General features: G+C 37.0%; 1 protein-coding gene across 1 annotated transcript in view; it reads left to right on the top strand.

Annotated features, from left to right (window-relative positions):
- The window catches only part of FAT4 (FAT atypical cadherin 4), a 174,986-nt gene that overhangs the window by 110,221 nt on the left and 47,039 nt on the right, over positions 1-17,726 (top strand). The window contains exon 7 of the mRNA XM_043486767.1: positions 10,391-10,571. Within this exon, the coding sequence (XP_043342702.1) occupies positions 10,391-10,571 (181 nt within the window). The remainder of the gene's footprint in view (positions 1-10,390; positions 10,572-17,726) is intronic.

Here is a 17,726-nt window from a genome sequence, read left to right as displayed (position 1 = left end):
AAGTCTTGATAAATGAATTAGGCAGAGGCTGAATCATCTCAATGTTTTAGGCCAGGGAAAGAAGTTTTACTTTTATTCAAAGAGAAAAGCAAAGTCTTGTTAAAGCTTTGGACAGGGGAGCAACAAGGAATTTTGGAGTGGCCTGTTTTTGTGGAAAAGAGATCTGGTTTTCTGTCAGTGGTGAAAACTACAGTGGAAATAGAGATGGTGATTAAAAGGCCATGACAGCAGTGCTTGAGAATGTTTGAAATTAGGCTACAGTATGGAGGAGGTGTGAAAGAGCTAAATATTTTATCCGTTTTGAAGGTTAAGCCACTAGGACTTGATGATGGAATTGGAGGTGTAGGAAATTAGTAAAAGAGACAAATCAAGCGTGTGTCCTAGAGTATTGCCCTGAGAAATTTGGGGATAGGAAAAGGAAAGATTTTTTTTAGGTTGAATTTTCCTTACATTATTTTTTTGATATACTGTATTTTAGATATTATGAAATCTCCACTGGAGATGACAGGTAGATATAAAAGTTTAGTTCTCTGGAAACACGTTTGAGTAGAGATACAACTTATGTGGACAAACTTTAGACAATGTTCATTCTGTCCTTGCTGAGTGCTTGTTTGCACCAGATTTCTTACTATAGGATCTGATTTAATCTCACAACAGCCTTGTAAATTGGATTCCGATACTATGAATTAAAAGAAAAACAAAAGCAAAGCTAAGTATTAGAGAAGTAAACAACTTGACTCAGACCTGCAGCTGTTAATCAGTAGAAACAGAATCTGAAGCCACTAAACCTGATCAAGGAGACCATTTCTTAACTATGACTCATCTTGCCCACAGATTAGCTCATCTAACATATTATGTTTCACGTAAACCGTGTTTATGAGTTTCTTCTCTTTGGATTAAATATCATTTTATATTAAAAAGAGAAATGATTTTTGCAGCAAAAAAAGAGAAATAACATTCAGTTCTCTGCCATTGAAACAGCGAGTAAAATAAGAATATTCATGAATTCAAAATCAAAGGATTACTGTTCTCAGATCAAGAAATGCATATCCAAGAGCTTTATGGAGTTTTACGGAGTGCAAAGCAAATGTTTAATACTATACTTAGAATATACAATATGTATGATACAATTGGGTGGTGTTATCTGCATTTAATTGGGGTGTGGGAGATTAAATTGTGCACAAATTAAATATATTACCTTTATTTATCTGTTCTCGGTCTAATATGCTAACAGGCTAAAGAGAGATTCTGGCAATAGATTTGGCCAAAAAGTCTAATAGTGAACTATGTGTCAGCATAATTAATAGGTCTGAGGGGAAATTTTCAGTTATTAGCATCCCTAATTAAGGGCATTTATCATTTGATTGAAAGGGGATAAACTTCATTCTTATGCAGGGATTGGAAATTACTTTTTAATGAAGGGGAAACATGATGCTTTTGCCAAAGTTAATCTTAAAATCCAATCACTATGCTTAGTTTCTTGGTGAGGCTATGATGACATTTTGAATGAAAACTATTTGTCACATTGTTCAGCTGAGAGGGTCACTGCATTGCAAATGTCTCTATAATCAAGAGAGGTCAGAAATGTGGAATATGACATTTTACATTTGAGGAGAGTTGCTTTTTAAATGTTCCAGAAAGACTGCATTCTGTCAGTATTATTTGTGGGAAGATATTGAAGAAGAACTTGCCTTGTCTGTTATAATGAACATTCTTAGTAATGAAAAATGCTTGAAAACTTTCCGTAAGACATCAATGATTCCATAAATCAAACAGTGCTAGGGTAATCTTCAGTTACCAGAAATCACTTGCATTTAACTTATTATATTTGAGTCAAAGGAAGTTTGGTTATTTCCATTGGAATATTTGTCTTAGATGAGAATTTTGTTTCCAAGGTTCATAACTGGTTATTGTTTTACTTCCTCTTATTTCCAATAAGTTTAGTACAAAACCCATTAGTGACTAAGTGTTATCATAAATCATTTATTTACATAATATTCTTTAAATCAGCTACACTATAGTAGAAACAACTTTTCCTACATAGTGTTTAATTTGTATAGTCATAAGATAAAAATACAAAAAGAAAGATGATCAAGCTTCCAAAATTCCAATAAATAATAGCTAGAATTGCTATCATGTTGCATAGAATTGAAATTTGATGAAGTAATTTCAGTCTATTTCTCATTTACTTAATTTCAGATATAAATCTGAGTAGATGAAGGAAACTGAACTTTGAAATGGAAACAAACTTTGAAATATTAAAGAGAATGTTTATATTACATAAAGGATAAATATTAAATATAATAGAAAATGATAGAAGCTTAGTATGAGGAATTTTTCCTTTTCAAAAATCTTCTAATTGTATCATGTTAAAACTTAATCTTAATTTGTAGCCTATTTAGATAATTATTCCAAAGATATATAATTTGATAGTTTCACTAAGTAGGCAGGACGCAGGCTATAGTTTGAATTTGATGGTTGCTTCTAGTATTTCAGAGTTTCAACATGTGCTGTTAGGGTTCTTTTTTTTAATGTTCTCCAAAATTAAGTCTTTATCACATACTTTATCTGGGGGATAAAATACTTAGTTTACATCATGTTTTATTTTGTAAACTCTTAAAAATTATGTATCCATATAACATAAAATTTACCACTTTAATGATTTTTAAGTGTACATTTCAGTGACATTAACTACGTTCACACTATGAGCAACTTTTCAGTCTTACTTACATAACATTGCTAAGTTCTTTCTTTAGTTTTGTCACCTCTATTTAGTCCTATTTGTCACCTATTTGTCACCTCTATTTAGTCTATTTAGTCCACCTCTATTTGTCACCTCTATTTAGTTGCTCAGTCATGTCCAACTCTTTGTGACTCTATGGACTGTAGCCCACCAGGTTTCTCTGTCCATGGAATTCTCCAGGCAAGAATATTGAACTGAACTGAACTGAACTGAAGTCACTCAGTTGTGTCTGACTCTTTGAGACCCTGTGGACTGTAGCCCACCAGGCTCCTCCGTCCATGGGATTCTCCAGGCAAGAATACTGGACTGGGTTGCCATTTCCTTCTCCAAGAATATTGAAAGTGAAAGTGAAGTCGCTCAGTCCTGTCCAACTCTTTGTGAACCCATGGACTGTAGCCCACTAGGCTTCTCTGTCCATGGGATTCTCCAGGCAAGAATCCTGGAGTGGGTTGCCATTTCCTTCTGCAGGGGATCTTCCCGACCCAGGGATCAAACCCGGGTCTCCCGCGTTGCAGGCAGACACTTTAACCTCTGAGCCACCAGGGAAGCCCAAGAATATTGAAGTAGGTAGCAATTCCCTTTTCCAGGGTATCTTCCTGACTCAGGGATAGAACTTGGGTCTCCTGCATTACAGGCAGATTCTTTAGTATAAGAATTTATAAAAAGGAAACTGTTTTTGATAAAGATTCCTGAGAAAGGATTAAAAATAAAATGTTACCTAAGTGTGTACCTACCTAATTTATATAAACATATTTGTAGAACTAATTAGTGGTAATATATTATAAAATGAAAATTTTAAGATAAATGCTATTGGTCATATTTAAATCCTACTACATAGTTACTTGCTTCACATATTTTCTGGATACAAATTTAAGTCAAATCACATAATTTAAAGTCAATACTGAATGGTTGATTTCAATACCTTTTCAGGGGATGGCTTACTTACTGTGAGAAAATGTTTACTCAAAGTATAAAAAAGAAGGTAATACTTTATTACAACAAACACACCCAGTCAGAGGACTGTTCCACCAAATGTTTGATGTTAAGAATGAAATTAGCTTTTCGGCAAAGCAACAGATTTCAGATAAGCAAAAATTCTAATGCGGCTGAATAGTTTCTCATGTTTCAGGAAAGTATGTTTAATTTATGGGGACTAACATTAAATATGTAAAATGCCTGCAGTTAGAACTTTAATTAGATCTTTAGATTCATTCATTACACTTTGAAGATGAATTTTCTGATAGAGCAGTTGCCTGAAACATTTTTCTTTTTAAAATCTTATTTTAGGTTTCCTTGAACTTTATTGTAATATGTTTGATCTTTTTAAGCCACCAATGTTCAAAGGCAATACCAGTTTAATCATTTCCCAAGTTTAAGAGTATAAAATATGACTCAAGACAAAGTTTGGAACTACTCAAGTATAATGGACTATCAGAAGATTAAACTGTGAATAATCTTTGTGTGTGTGTGTGTGTGTGTGTATGTGAGATGTGTTTTTACACATTTAAAAAAATGCTTTTCAGAATCATATGTATTTTTTTGCTGTTGCTCTAAAAATTTAAGCAGTTTCCTATCTATTTACCCACATTTATTGTATATATGTTGGAGAAGGAAATGGCAACCCATTCCAGTATTCTTGCTTGGAGAATCCCATGAACAGAGGAGCCTGGCAGGCTATATATAGTCCATGAGGTCGCAAGAGTCGGACACGATTTGGCAACTGAACCACCATAGTATACATATATATATAGTATATACATAGTATATATACATAGTGTGTGTGTATATATATATGTATATGTATGTATATATGTATATGTATATGTATATATGTATATACACATAGTGTGTGTGTATATACTTTATAAAATATATACAGGCTTCCCTGGTGGCTCAGATGGTAAAGATTCCCCCTGCAGTGCAGGAGACCCAGGATTGATCCCTGGGTCAGAAAGGTTCCCTGGAGAAGGGAATGGCCACCCACTCCATTATTCTTGCCTGGAGAATTCCACGGATGGAGGAGCCTGGCAGGCTATAGTCCATAGGGTCGCAAAGAGTCCGACATGACTGAGCGACTAACACTTTCACTTTTACTCTCATATATATTTTGAACTATGGTGTTGGAAAAGACTCTTAGGGTCCCTTGGACTGCAAGGAGATCCAACCAGTCCATCCTAAAGGAGATCAGTCCTAGGTGTTCATTGGAAGGACTGATGCTGAAGCTGAAACTCCAGTACTTTGGCCACCTCATGTGAAGAGTTGACTAATTGGAAAAGACCCTGATGCTGGGAGGGATTGGGGGCAGGAGGAGAAGGGGACAATAGAGGATGAGATGGCTGGATGGCATCACCAACTCAATGGACATGTGTCTGAGTAAACTCCAGGAGTTGGTGATGGACAGGGAGGCCTGGTGTGCTGCGATTCATGGGGTCGCAAAGAGTCAGATATGACTGAGCAACTGAACTGAACTGAACTGATATACACACAGAGATGTATGATATATAAAATACAAAATATTTTTACAAAATGAATTTGAGCTTCCTTTTATCATCTGACTTCCAATTGCATTTCACATGTCTCCTGTAGGCTGCTTGCCTCTATACTTAAAAATTTCTGAGATTTTGTCCTTTCATTTCACTTGTATCTTCAGCTCCATTCATTGGCTCACTGTCTTCTATCAGGAGTCTATGTCTTTACATTCTACTTCTTTCTGATTGCATCTGGTTCTCATAAATCAATTCCAGATGAAACTGAGTAATCTTGCCCTATTACGCCACAACCTATATAGTTCATCATTATCAGATCTATCCAAGCAAAATATTGACCCCTAGTATTCTGATTCCTCTCATGGGATTCAGGATTAATTGGGACCCTCTGTTATAAGCAGTAGACTATCTCCAAAATGGTGACCTTTGTCAGAAGTTTTGTTCTCTGACCCCAGCCTTAGGCTAAAACCTATATTTATTCCCAGAAGTGATCAGCTTTTTGAACTTTCAGCCATGTAGTCACTAGATCAGATTTCCATATATAGAGTCAAAGGAGAACTTAATAAACATTGAAGGCAACCTATGCATTATGGGTTTAGATAACGATGAATTAAACAATAATTTCTGCTCTCAATTATTTTATAACTTAATAGAAAATATGGTAGAAGTACATCAATAATAATAATAATGAGTAAAACATCTGCAGTAAGAGTGGCATACTTTTATCTGAGCCTAATGAACAGAGAAAATATATTTTTTTAAGAGTTCAGAGTTGACTTTCCTTCTGTCCACTATTGTTGTTGTTCAGTCGCTAAGTCGTCTCTGACTCTTGGTGGCCCAATGGACTATACTTCTCTGTCCATGTGGTTTTCGGGTAAGAATACTGGAGTGGGTTGCCATTTCCTACTTCAGAGGATCTTCCCAACCCAGGGATCGAACCCACGTCTCCCAAGTCTCCTGCATTAGCAGGCAGATTCTTTACCACTTCGCCACCAGGGAAGGCTCTGTCCACTATGGCTAAATGTAAGTAAATTGTTTAAATTCTTTGAGTTGAAAGTTCTTTATTAAAAAAATTTAAATAGTAATACCTGCTTCATGAATCTGAAATCTGTGTGCACCAAGGACTAGGTAACTTGCATTCTTCCTCTGAGAAGTCTGTTGTAGATATAAGTCTTTGTTGTGTTGTTGTGCTCAGACAAGTCCGACTCTTTGTAACCCTTTGGACTGTAGTCCATCAAGCTCCTCTGTCCTTGGGATTTTCCAGGCAAGAATACTGGAGTGGGTTGCCATTTCCTCCTCCAGAGGATCTTCCTGACCCAGGGATCAAGCTTGCCTCTCCTGCATTGACAGGTGGCTTTTTTATCACAAAGCCACCTGGGATATGAGGCTTATTCGCTCAAAATCAGGGGGCATTCCTGCTTTCTGTCCCTTGATTTCATCTTCCTGCCTAGAGCTGAGAGGCAGGGCCTTGTGGAGGACCCAGTCTGAGGCTAGAGTTAGCTGAGTGGTGGAAGGCCCTATCCTGAGAATAAAAGAGAAATATTGGAGGAAGAGTTCAGAGTTAGTTAAATCCCAGTAAGAGACTTAGAAATGTAGAATTATGTCTTTGTACAATTTCTTTGTAAAACTTCAAAAGTACATAAGACCTGCATGCCCATCCCCTGGGGCAATAAGAAAGTGAGGCCATTGTAGAAATCTGGTCACTCTATCAATTCTTGAAGAAAAGAGGAAGAGAAGAACCCCAAGTGCTGTTCAAGTGGGCTGTGGCTGCTAACAAGTGGAGGAAAGGGGACTCGTGATGGTTCTTTGCTTGAGAAATACCCCATGTGGATATGGGATTACCTTGGGGCCACTTCTCAGGCCAGGATCATATGCTGTTGTGCTTTCAAGAACTTGTGGAAAAATTGTTCTCTGGTATGGAAACCATGAGATTGAATTTGTTGAATATTTTCCTAGGTAAACAATGTTTTGTGTTTTTTTTTTTTTTCTTTTTGCTTACTAATTCAGAAAACACATCAGGAACAACATTTATGTAGTGTAGTTTATAGACAAGGAAAGAAATCACGCATTCCTGACCAAATGAGTTAGTCATCATTTTTTGAGGTTTTTCATATGTGTGTCATCAGACACTTTAGAATACCAAAGATAAAACCATTTGGTAGTTACTGAATTATTCTTAACAAGTTTAAGCATTGTTGATTAGAGAGCATATCAGACATATTCAGGTGTTCTCTCACTTGAAATTTGTAAATTTTGCATTTTTAAATTTTCAATTCAACACATGTTATACAAAGCTGTGGAAGTTTTGAAAGCTGAGTCTCATACACTTATAACTACAAAATAAAATCATTAAAAGAAAAAAATGATTCAAAATCTTTTCATGAATAATATTGTCATAGGACTGACTTGAAAGTTTTGTCAGGGGACAAAAATCCTGAGAATTATGACACAGTAATCTGTAAGATTAAAAACTGACCTTTTAAATGTCAATTTTCCTTTTTTTCCCCCTGATTTCTAAAACAAGTACAACAGCGAAGAGTAATATAGAATACGTTCTATGTACCAGGCACTATCCTAAACATGTCACATTCCCCTCCACACCCCTATTGGGGTAGGTTTGTTCTCATTATTCCCATTTTGCATATAAGGAGACAGATTTAGTGAGTGGAATACAGTGTCAGTAATAGAGATAAAAGAGCCTTTCATGATATCTGGGACCTTGATTTAGTTATCCCCTCTCACGAGTCATCAGATATCGCCCCTCCTTCCCATGACATCCCCTTTTGTCCACACAAATGCACAGATAAGCTCTAGTTATTGTTTTTTCCAAGCAGACAATGGGAGAGATACTAACATCATTCACACAATTAACTTCCATTTCATTAAATTGTGTATAATTAAACACATATTTCAGAGCTTTAGGCCAAACACTGGTCATCCATAATAACTCAGAAAATATTGATTTGGGCTTTAACATGTGCTGTGAAAAATTTAAAATTTATGGCCAGACAGATGTCCCCAGATGCTACACAAGCTTAACCTGGACAATAGCTAAGGTCCCCCACAGATGGGCCTTTTTCTCCAGCTTGTGCCTCGTGTTGTTCCCTGAGACTGGCTTGTCCGGAGTCCCAGAGCATCTCACTGAGCAGCATGTGTCCTGCTGCCAACACCTTCTGGCTTTTATGTCAGTGGTCAAGAGCTCCCCATTCAAGTCAAAACCTAGTTCCATTCCTCACCAGGTCAATGGCCCTAAAAAAGTTGCTCAACCTTTCTATCCCTTTCTTTCATGTTATTTATATATAACATGGAGGTAACAGCCATACTAACTTATGAACAGTAGACAGTTCGGGTAAACTTCTTAAACCAGTAAGTACATGGATGCCTAAAGATTCAATAAATGTTTATGCTGAGTGAGATTTTAAAAGTATTATTTTGATGTGCTTCTTCAATGTTTATAATACTTCTAAATCTGTTCTGAATGTGAATTTTTTTTTTTTCTGAATGTGAATTATGTATGATGTTATCCTACCATTGTTTAAGTGACTAGTGAAAAGGCAAGTAGAATATTTTAATATGTGTAGTTCATTATGCAGAAAAGGTAAAGAGTGAGAACTAGTTTTCTTTTCTTTAATATAAAAATCTAACACCTAAAAGGTAAGATATCTGGAGAAATCAATTTTAAAATATGTTAATATAAATGGAATTCTTGACATAAATTGTCTCACAGAGAAGGCAACAGAGATCAGCTTGCAGCCTAAATTTAATTGATGGGAGATATCATGCCTTCTCATAGTGCCCAGTTCAAGTGGTCATACAAATTTTTCATCTAACGTAGAATTTGAGCTTCCTTATGTAGAGCACAAAAACCACTGCATTCCATAATTTTCTAGTCTATTGATTTTTGGTGCCCATACATTGGAACATAAAATTGGTTGGTATTATGCCATCAGTAATGACAATCTAAGAACACAGGAAAAAGTCTGAATAGCAATAAGGGCATATTAGCAAATCATAAGAATATTATTGCAAAAAATAATATTGGAAGGTTGTGAATCTCAACACCATTCCATGATACTAGAGAGATATTCATAAACATTTTATAGAGAAATGAATGAGTCAATGAAAGAATGGCTTTATTTACAAAATATGGACTACCAAAAGTAAGTAGAATTTAAGCTTCATTTAATGGGAAATAATTTTATGGGAAAAAAAAGTTGTATCTTAAAATTGAGAGTATCCAGGGCCTTATTTTATTTTAGATAAACATAGGTAAGCAGACCTTCATTATTTCTATTTTGGTATATTCAAGTTTGAAAAATGATTCTGAAAAACAACTAAAAGCAGATGATTTGCCACTTACCTTTGAGATAACCCACAGAATCAACTAAATATGACATCTGACCTTCACCACACAAGAGTCTTCTAACCTTGTGTAGTATAGACAGTGTACTCCAGAGTTTTGTTAAATGCTGCATTTTCACTACATGCCGATAATGGCACTGGAACAGGAAATAAAAACGAATTGCTTCATATTTACCTTAAACATTAAATAAATGCAACAGAAATGATTTCAAGTCATCTCACCGACATGCTATTTCCAGCAAGTGAAAGGTCAGAGTGCTTTCTTTTTTAAATTTTCTGCAAAGAAATATAAGTTAGTACAGAAAAAGGGATTTAAAGGCCTCAAAATTCAGTTAATTTTTTTTTTTTTTATGATAGCATTGATAGTCACATCTAGGAATACAGTTTTTAATTCTGCTTTGTCAGCTGGCCAGCTATTCCAGATCCAGAGGGATGCTCCAAATGTGGCTTGAGTTATTTGACTATAATTTCAGAGAAACCAGTAGTGCCGCTTTTGTGGCATTTAAATGATATTGTTGTGTTCTACATTGCTGAGTGAGTACCTTTAAAATAGACTAGGAGGTTGACATATTCTTTTTGTGCAGTATCACTAGGAAAGAGTTGGAATACTAGTCCCTAAATAAAAATATTTTTCTTGTAACAAAACTAAAAATTACTCAATTACCTGTCTATGTGTTCACAAATAACCTTGGGGTGTTCTCTACATTCTCTTTAGTAGTTCTGTCTACAACCCATTGTTAAGCTCGCTATTATTTTTGTGATTTATGAACATTAAGACTTGGTTTTCTTTTCCCTCTAGGATCCCCTGCCCTGACCGGAACTGGAACAATCAATGTCATAGTGGATGACATCAACGACAATGTCCCCACTTTTGCCAGTAAAATGTATTTCACAACAATTCCTGAAGACGCACCAACTGGGACAGATGTTATATTGGTAAATGCCTCAGATATTGATGCTTCAACCAATGCGGTTATCAGGTCAGTGCCTTTTCCTTTGTACATTTTGATTACTTTTCTCATTGAACATTAGTCTTTGGATGAAATGCATATAATGCTTCATTTCATTGGAAAAGCCACAGCATTAACACCTAACCCTATTGTGACTGAAAGTAAGTGAAAGTTTTAGTTGCTCAGTCATCTCTGGACTCCTTGTGACCCCGAGGACTGTAGCCCACCAGGCGCCTCTGTCCATGGAATTCTCCCAGCAAGAATACTGGAGTGAGTAGCCATTCTTTTCTCCAGGTGATCTTCCTGACCCAGGGATCGAACCCAGGTCTCCTACATTGCAGGCAGATTCTTTACTGTCTAAGCCACCAGGCTTATTATTGCTAAATAATCAACTATGCCTAAATGAGGATTAAAACAATAATGATCTTATTGTTCTAAAATTTTATCTTATTAATTTTATTTATATTCTTACTGCATTTCATTCTTTGGTAATTTAGGAATTGGGACACAGATCGGGGGAGGAGATTTTCATGCTTCATGTGGTTGACTAGTGTCACTTAGAGGTATTTGCCTGGTGACTGTCTGGAGGACCCAAGATGGCTTCACTCACACACACGGTGCCTTGGCAGGGATGGCTGGAACATCAGGCTCCATTGAGCCTCTTCTCTGCTCTTGTGGTCTCAGGGCTTTTTAATGTGGTTCTTCAGCAGGGTAGTTGGACTTCTTTATAGGGCAGAAAAACCTCTGGGTTCCAAGGACCTCAGGTGAAAGCTACTAATGTTCTTAAAGTGGCAATTGAAGTGGCAATGCATAACTTCTGGAATACTTTGTCATAGCTGCCATGCCCAGCCCAGACTCCCTGGGCTAAAACCTATGTGTGAAAACTCTTCAAATAACTATTGTCTCATTTAATCATATATAATACAAATTGATGCTATTTTTATCTTGCAAAAATTATCATATCCACTTTAAAATTAGGACAGTTCAGCTCAGTTCAGTCGCTCAGTCATGTCCAACCCTTTGCGACCCCATGGCCTGCAGCACGCCAGGCCTCCCTGTCCATCACCAACTCCCGGAGTTTACTCAAACTCATATCCATTGAGTCAGGGATGCCATCCAACCATCTCATTGTCTGTCATCCCCTTCTCCTCCCATCTTCAATCTTTCTCAGCATCAGGGTCTTTTCAAATGAGTCAGTTCTTCACATCAGGTGGCCAAAGTATTGGAGTTTCAGCTTAAAAATCAGTCCTTCCAATGAATATTCAGGACTGATTTCCTTTAGGATTGACTGGTTTGATCTCTGTGAAGTCCAAAGGACTCTCAAGAGTCTTCTCCAACACCACAGTTCAAAACCATCAGTTCTTAGGTGCTCAGCTCTCTTTATAGTCCAACTCTCACATCCATACATGACTAATGGAAAAACAATAGCTTTAACTAAATGGATCTTTGTTGTCAAAATAATGTCTCTGCTTTTTAATAAGCTGTCTAGGTTGGTCATAAGTTTTCTTCCAAGGAGTAAGTGTCTTTTAATTTCATGACTGCAGTCACCATCTGCAGTGATTTTGGGGCCCCCCAAAATAAAGTCTGTCACTTTTTCCACTGTTTCCCCATCTATTTTCCATGAAGTGATGGGACCAGATGCCATGGTCTTAGTTTTCTGAATGAGTTTTAAGCCAACTTTTTTGCTCTCCTCTTTCACTTTCATCAAGAGGCTCTTTAGTTCTTCTTTGCTTTCTGCCATAAGGGTGGTATCATCTGCATATCTGAGGTTATTGATATTCTCCAAGCAATCTTGATTCCCGCTTGTGCTTCATGCAGCCTAGCATTTCTCATGATATACTCTGCATATAAGTTAAATAAGCAGGGTGACAATATCCAGCCTTAACGTATTCCTCTCCCGATTTGGAACCAGTCTGGTTTTCCATGACCAGTTCTAACTGTTGCTTCTTGACCTGCATACAGATTTCTCAGGAGGCAGGTCAGGTGGTCTGGTATTCCCATCTTATTACAACTTAAATGAAAAGTATTTTCCCATTCTATTAAATCGTTATGCCAACCTCAACCTTATATACCTTGGCTTGCTTTGTTTTTAATGTAATATATATTTTGGATGTTAATCACTTCTTGCTACTCATGGAATCCTGGAGAAAATCCATCTTCTCCTCTGGTTAATAGAGATTTTGTGTATTAATTTCCATATTAGCTACTTAAATATTATGTATTTAAGCCATTTTACCAACTACTGATGGGTTCTCTAAAATCACAACCTTTTATGTGTGACGTTAATTTTCCTGTATAGTCTAATGTGATCTTTTACACAACAGCTATCCAACAAATATTTGTTTATATTCTTCTTTCCACTAGTTTGATCATGTTATACCTCTTAATGGATGGTGTACTTAGAGTTTTACACTTTATATAACATTTAACATTTTCCCTTGTAGAAAACCAGCCTGTGTTAATTCCCAGTCTTTATCTTTGCTTCCCAGACACCCATCCCAGAATTTAGCTTTTATAGAAATGAATTCCTTTTTTCCCCCAACTGACCAAATGTCCATTCAAACCTCACTTTTAATTATTTTATGTCATAACATTGGAGAAAGTCACAAAACTAAATCAGCAGAGTGAATGTTCAAAGGTAAATCCCTTATTCTGTGCTCTTGATTGCATCCCATTAGATTTCCTTCAGATCTTTAATTCAACAGTTACTACATTTCTCTCTGGATCTTCAGATACTCCCTCATTCCTGGATCACATCTTTATCCCTACAGAAATGCTCAGAATATCTGGTATTGAGTTCTGGTTCCTATTTATTTACATGACTTATGAAAGTCATTTTAGTATCTTCATGGCTCCGTATGGAGCTTCCCAGGTGGTGTCAGTGGTAAAGAACCTGCCTGCAAATGCAGGAGATGTAAGAGAAGTGGGTTTGATCCCTGAGCTGGGAATATCCCCCCTGGAGGGCATGGAAAACCTCTCCAGTATTCTTGCCTGGAGAAGTCTATGTACAGAGGAGCCTAGCGGACTCTGGTCCATGGGGTCACAAAGAGTTGGACACAACTGAGCGACAGTGTGCACACACCCAAGGCTCAGTATATCCATCAGTAAAAGTGGAGTTGAGAATTGCTGCCTTCCAATTTGTGAGAATTAAATATTGATATATACTGACCACCTACTAGGTGCCAAGTATTTTCCTGTTTCCTTCTCCAGGGGTTCTTCCTGACCCAGGGATCGAACCTAAGTCTCTTATGTCTTTTGTATTGGCAGGCAGGTTCTTAACTGCTAGTATCACCTGGGGAAGCCCATATGTGAAATCAGTTAATATGTGCAAATGTCTCTTACACATAATTGTGATATTAAAATTACTAAATGTATGTTAGTGTTTTTCTTTATAGCATTCTAATAGCTATTTTATGCCTAATATATTCTTTCTTGAAAAAACATCTCCAACATAATAGTGACTGGCACCTAAAGAAATGCATTAAATGAGTAATTCTAATATTCTTTAGAAATTTAGAATAGTCTTTACTCACATTTTTTTACACCTCATTTTTGAGAGGGTAGGTTACTATCTCAAAGCTTTCTCCAGCCAGTTATTCTTAAAAATCTCTCAATCAAACTTTCTCCTCCATTGCTTTACCAGAGAAGACTATTTGGATATTTATTTCTGAATCCTTATTTCTCTTTACCGTTTGCATCACAAGTCATCCTTTCTTACTGGCATTTTGTTTTCTCCTCAGTGTCTGTCTCAGTGTTATTTCTTATTTCTCACTCTGTATCTCTAACCACACCTTCTAATTTGTCTTCTGTGTTTCCTCTTTCTCTCTTCATAGTAATCTGAACATCCCCCACAGCACTTTTTCTCAGCACTTTTCTTTCTTTATTTTCATGTTTGTATGAAAGACAGAGAGAGAAAGAAAACAGAGAATTACCCATTTCCATGGCTGCACCTATGCAGAAAACATCTAGGAAACTATGCAGAAAACCTCCAAACCTGTCATTCCAGAGATTCCCACCCATATTTGTAACTCTCCAGGAGGCACTTCTACCTAGAGATTCTGCTGGACTCATAAGCACAACATATCAGAAGCTCCTAACTTTTCTGTTTGTCATCTTGGCATTCTGCTTTCTTTTACTGATACTGTCTCACTTTCTTTGTCTTCCTGTCCTGATGGCTAACAGCCATCTTTTCTGCCTCTGTATTCCTTTTCTGTTTATTCCTCCTGCTAAGATCCTAATTCAGTTCATAATTATATCATGCCCAGATTAACATAATAAAAATTAACTTACTTTTCCAACTCTGATTTATAATCCTTCCAATCTATATACCATACTCTTCTGTATAAGGGCGCTAGTGTTGAAGAACTGCCTGCCAATGCAGGAGATTTATGAGACTCAGGTTCGATCCCTGAGTCAGGAAGATCCCCTGGAGGAGGAAATGGCAACCCACTCCAGTATTCTTGCCTGGAGAATCCCATAGATCGGGGAGTCTGGTGGGTTATGGTCCACAGGGTCGCAAAGAGTTGGACCCGACTGAAGCAACTTAGGATGCATGCATGCATCCTGTATAATTTTGAAGCCCTTACGACATCCCAGGTACTTTGTTAAGTTCTGAGGAGTTAAGCACTTCAGTTCTCATAAAGAGAAATCTTTAATATAGAAGGTAATTTTGCTGTATTACAATTATAGTACCTTGTAACAAGCATAGTTTAAACCCAAAATGTGTGGAAACAAGAGCATAGTCAGTGAAACCTGAGGAAATAAGTAGAAGCTTTGAGTAACTGATGATTTTTGGAAAGACAGAGGAATAGTTTATGAAAAAATAAAGGATGAAAGGCATTCTAGGCAAAGACAGAAACAGGTACAAAGGTAAAAACTATGCAAAAACATAGCATCAGAAAAATAAAGCTATTCAGTATGGTTGGTGTGGGTTAGGAATGAACCTTGTATACCATATGAGAAGATTCACATTTTTTTTTTTTGCATTTAGCTGGAGAAACAACTGAAATGTTTTAAGGTGGCCAGTAACATGACTAGTTTACATTTTATGATAATTCCTCTCAACTTTGTAGGAAGCAGTTTGGATGAAGCAGAGTCAGTCAGTGAATGAAAGAACAATGGTAGTAATATGTATTTCAGCTTTAACAGTGAAACTCCCCCATCCTCAAAAGCTTTTAACTTTCAGTTTGCCTAGGGCATAAGGCCTAGTCTGCAAATTCCAGCCACTCCATAAACGGCCCCAGCATCTCTCCAAACTTATTCTACACAAATCTTCAATGGATAGCCAAACTTTCAGACTCACTGGATCACTTTCTGCTTCTGGGAAAAGGATTTGTGCTTTCCCAAGCATTCTGGCTTTGTTCGAGTCCTTGTCTATCCTAGAGCAGGGTTCTCCAAACACAACCTGCAAGCCAAATTCCGGTCAGAGCCTACTTTTGTAAACAAAGTGTTAGTGGAACATAGCCACGCCTATTCATGTGTGTATTGTCTATGACTGATTTTGCATTACAAGGGCAAGCTGAATGCTGCAACAGAGATCTGATGGTGTAAAGAGCTGAAAATATTTACTAATATTAACCAAAATATTTACTAATTTAAAATATTCACTGATCCTTTATAGCAATTTGTTGACTCCTAGCCTAGAATACCTTCATTCTCCCTTTTCATTACTATTGTAAGATGTGTGTGTGATCAGTCACCACCAACTCTTTGTGACCCCATGGACTGTAGCCCGCCAGGCTCCTCTGTCCGTGGGATTTCCATGGGTTGCTATTTCCTACTCCAGGGGATCTTCCCTCACCCAGGGAGTCTCTTGCATCTCCTGGGCTGGCAGGCAGATTCAGCCCTATTGTAAGATGAGTAACCCTTTTAAATGAGTAACCCCTTTAAATCTTAACCTAAATTTACTCTTCTCCAGGAAAGGCTTTTCAAGTCAAAAGTGATCTCTTTGTCTTCTGAATCCCTGAAACAATGCTTCTGAACAGTTTCAGAGCACTTAGCACTTAAATATATGGCCTGGTTTTGCATTTACTTTTTCATGTATCTTTCTTCTATCTAGGATATAAGCTTGAGTTCAGAATTTTTTTACCTACTTAATCCATGTTTCTATATGTTAGTTCATCTTACCCAAATGTAAGGGCTTCCCAGGTGGTGTGGGTGCTAAAGAATCTGCCTACCAATGCAGGAGACGTAAGAAACATGGGTTTGATTCCTGGATCAGGAAGATCTCCTGGAGGAGGGAATGGCAACCCACTCCAGTATTCTTGCCTGGAGAATCCCCATGGACAGAGAGCCAGGTGGGCTACAGTCCACAGGGTCGCAAAGAGTTGGACATGACTAAATTGACTTAGCATGCATGCACACATCCAAATATAAAGATGGATTATAATAGATTAAAAACAATAGTTTTTTTTAGCTATGTGTGTATACTGTTATGAACATAAACCTAAATTTTGAATTCGTATCACATACTAATTACAATGCCAGGTGCTTTTCTAAAGAAATTACATTTGACACTCAAAAACTACCAAATGAAAGGAATACATACATGCATAATACTTTATAAATAGAGAAGACTTGGAAAGGTTAAGAAATTTTATGAATTTAAGTACTTGAGTGAGATCAAAATTCATGTCCAAGGGAACTATGTTCCAGAGTTCAGTTTCTAAACTATTACTAGATCATCATATTCTAGCAGCCCACAACACAGTTCATTATGATCATAGTAAATCTCAGGAAGAGGTTAAAAAAAGATTCACAAAATCAAATGGGGATAATTCAGCTTTACAAATGCAACAATTGACTGAGATTTTAGATAATAACGATCTGTTTATACCAGTAATTTGAAACAGTAAACTTCTTGAGTCAGAAAATAAATAAAGATCTTTGTTGATTTACATTGAACTCTATGTGTGTGCTCATTCTCTTCAGCCCTGTCCAACTCTTTGAGACCTCATCTACTGTAGCCCACCAGGTTCCTCTGTCTGCGGGATTACCCAGGCAAGAATACTGGAGTGGGTTCCCATTTCCTTCTCCAGGGGATCTTCCTGACCCAGGGATCAAAACTGTGTCTCTTATGTTTCCTGCATTGGCAGGCAGGTTCTTTACCACTAGCGCCATACGATAAAGAACTAAATCATTGTAAACCAATCCTACATCAACACACCTTCACCAGAGTTGTTTTTG

The sequence above is a fragment of the Cervus canadensis genome, chromosome 1 (genome assembly GCF_019320065.1).
Source record: "Cervus canadensis isolate Bull #8, Minnesota chromosome 1, ASM1932006v1, whole genome shotgun sequence".
NCBI classification, from domain to species: domain Eukaryota; kingdom Metazoa; phylum Chordata; class Mammalia; order Artiodactyla; family Cervidae; genus Cervus; species Cervus canadensis.
This window is presented reverse-complemented; position numbering and strand designations above follow the sequence as displayed.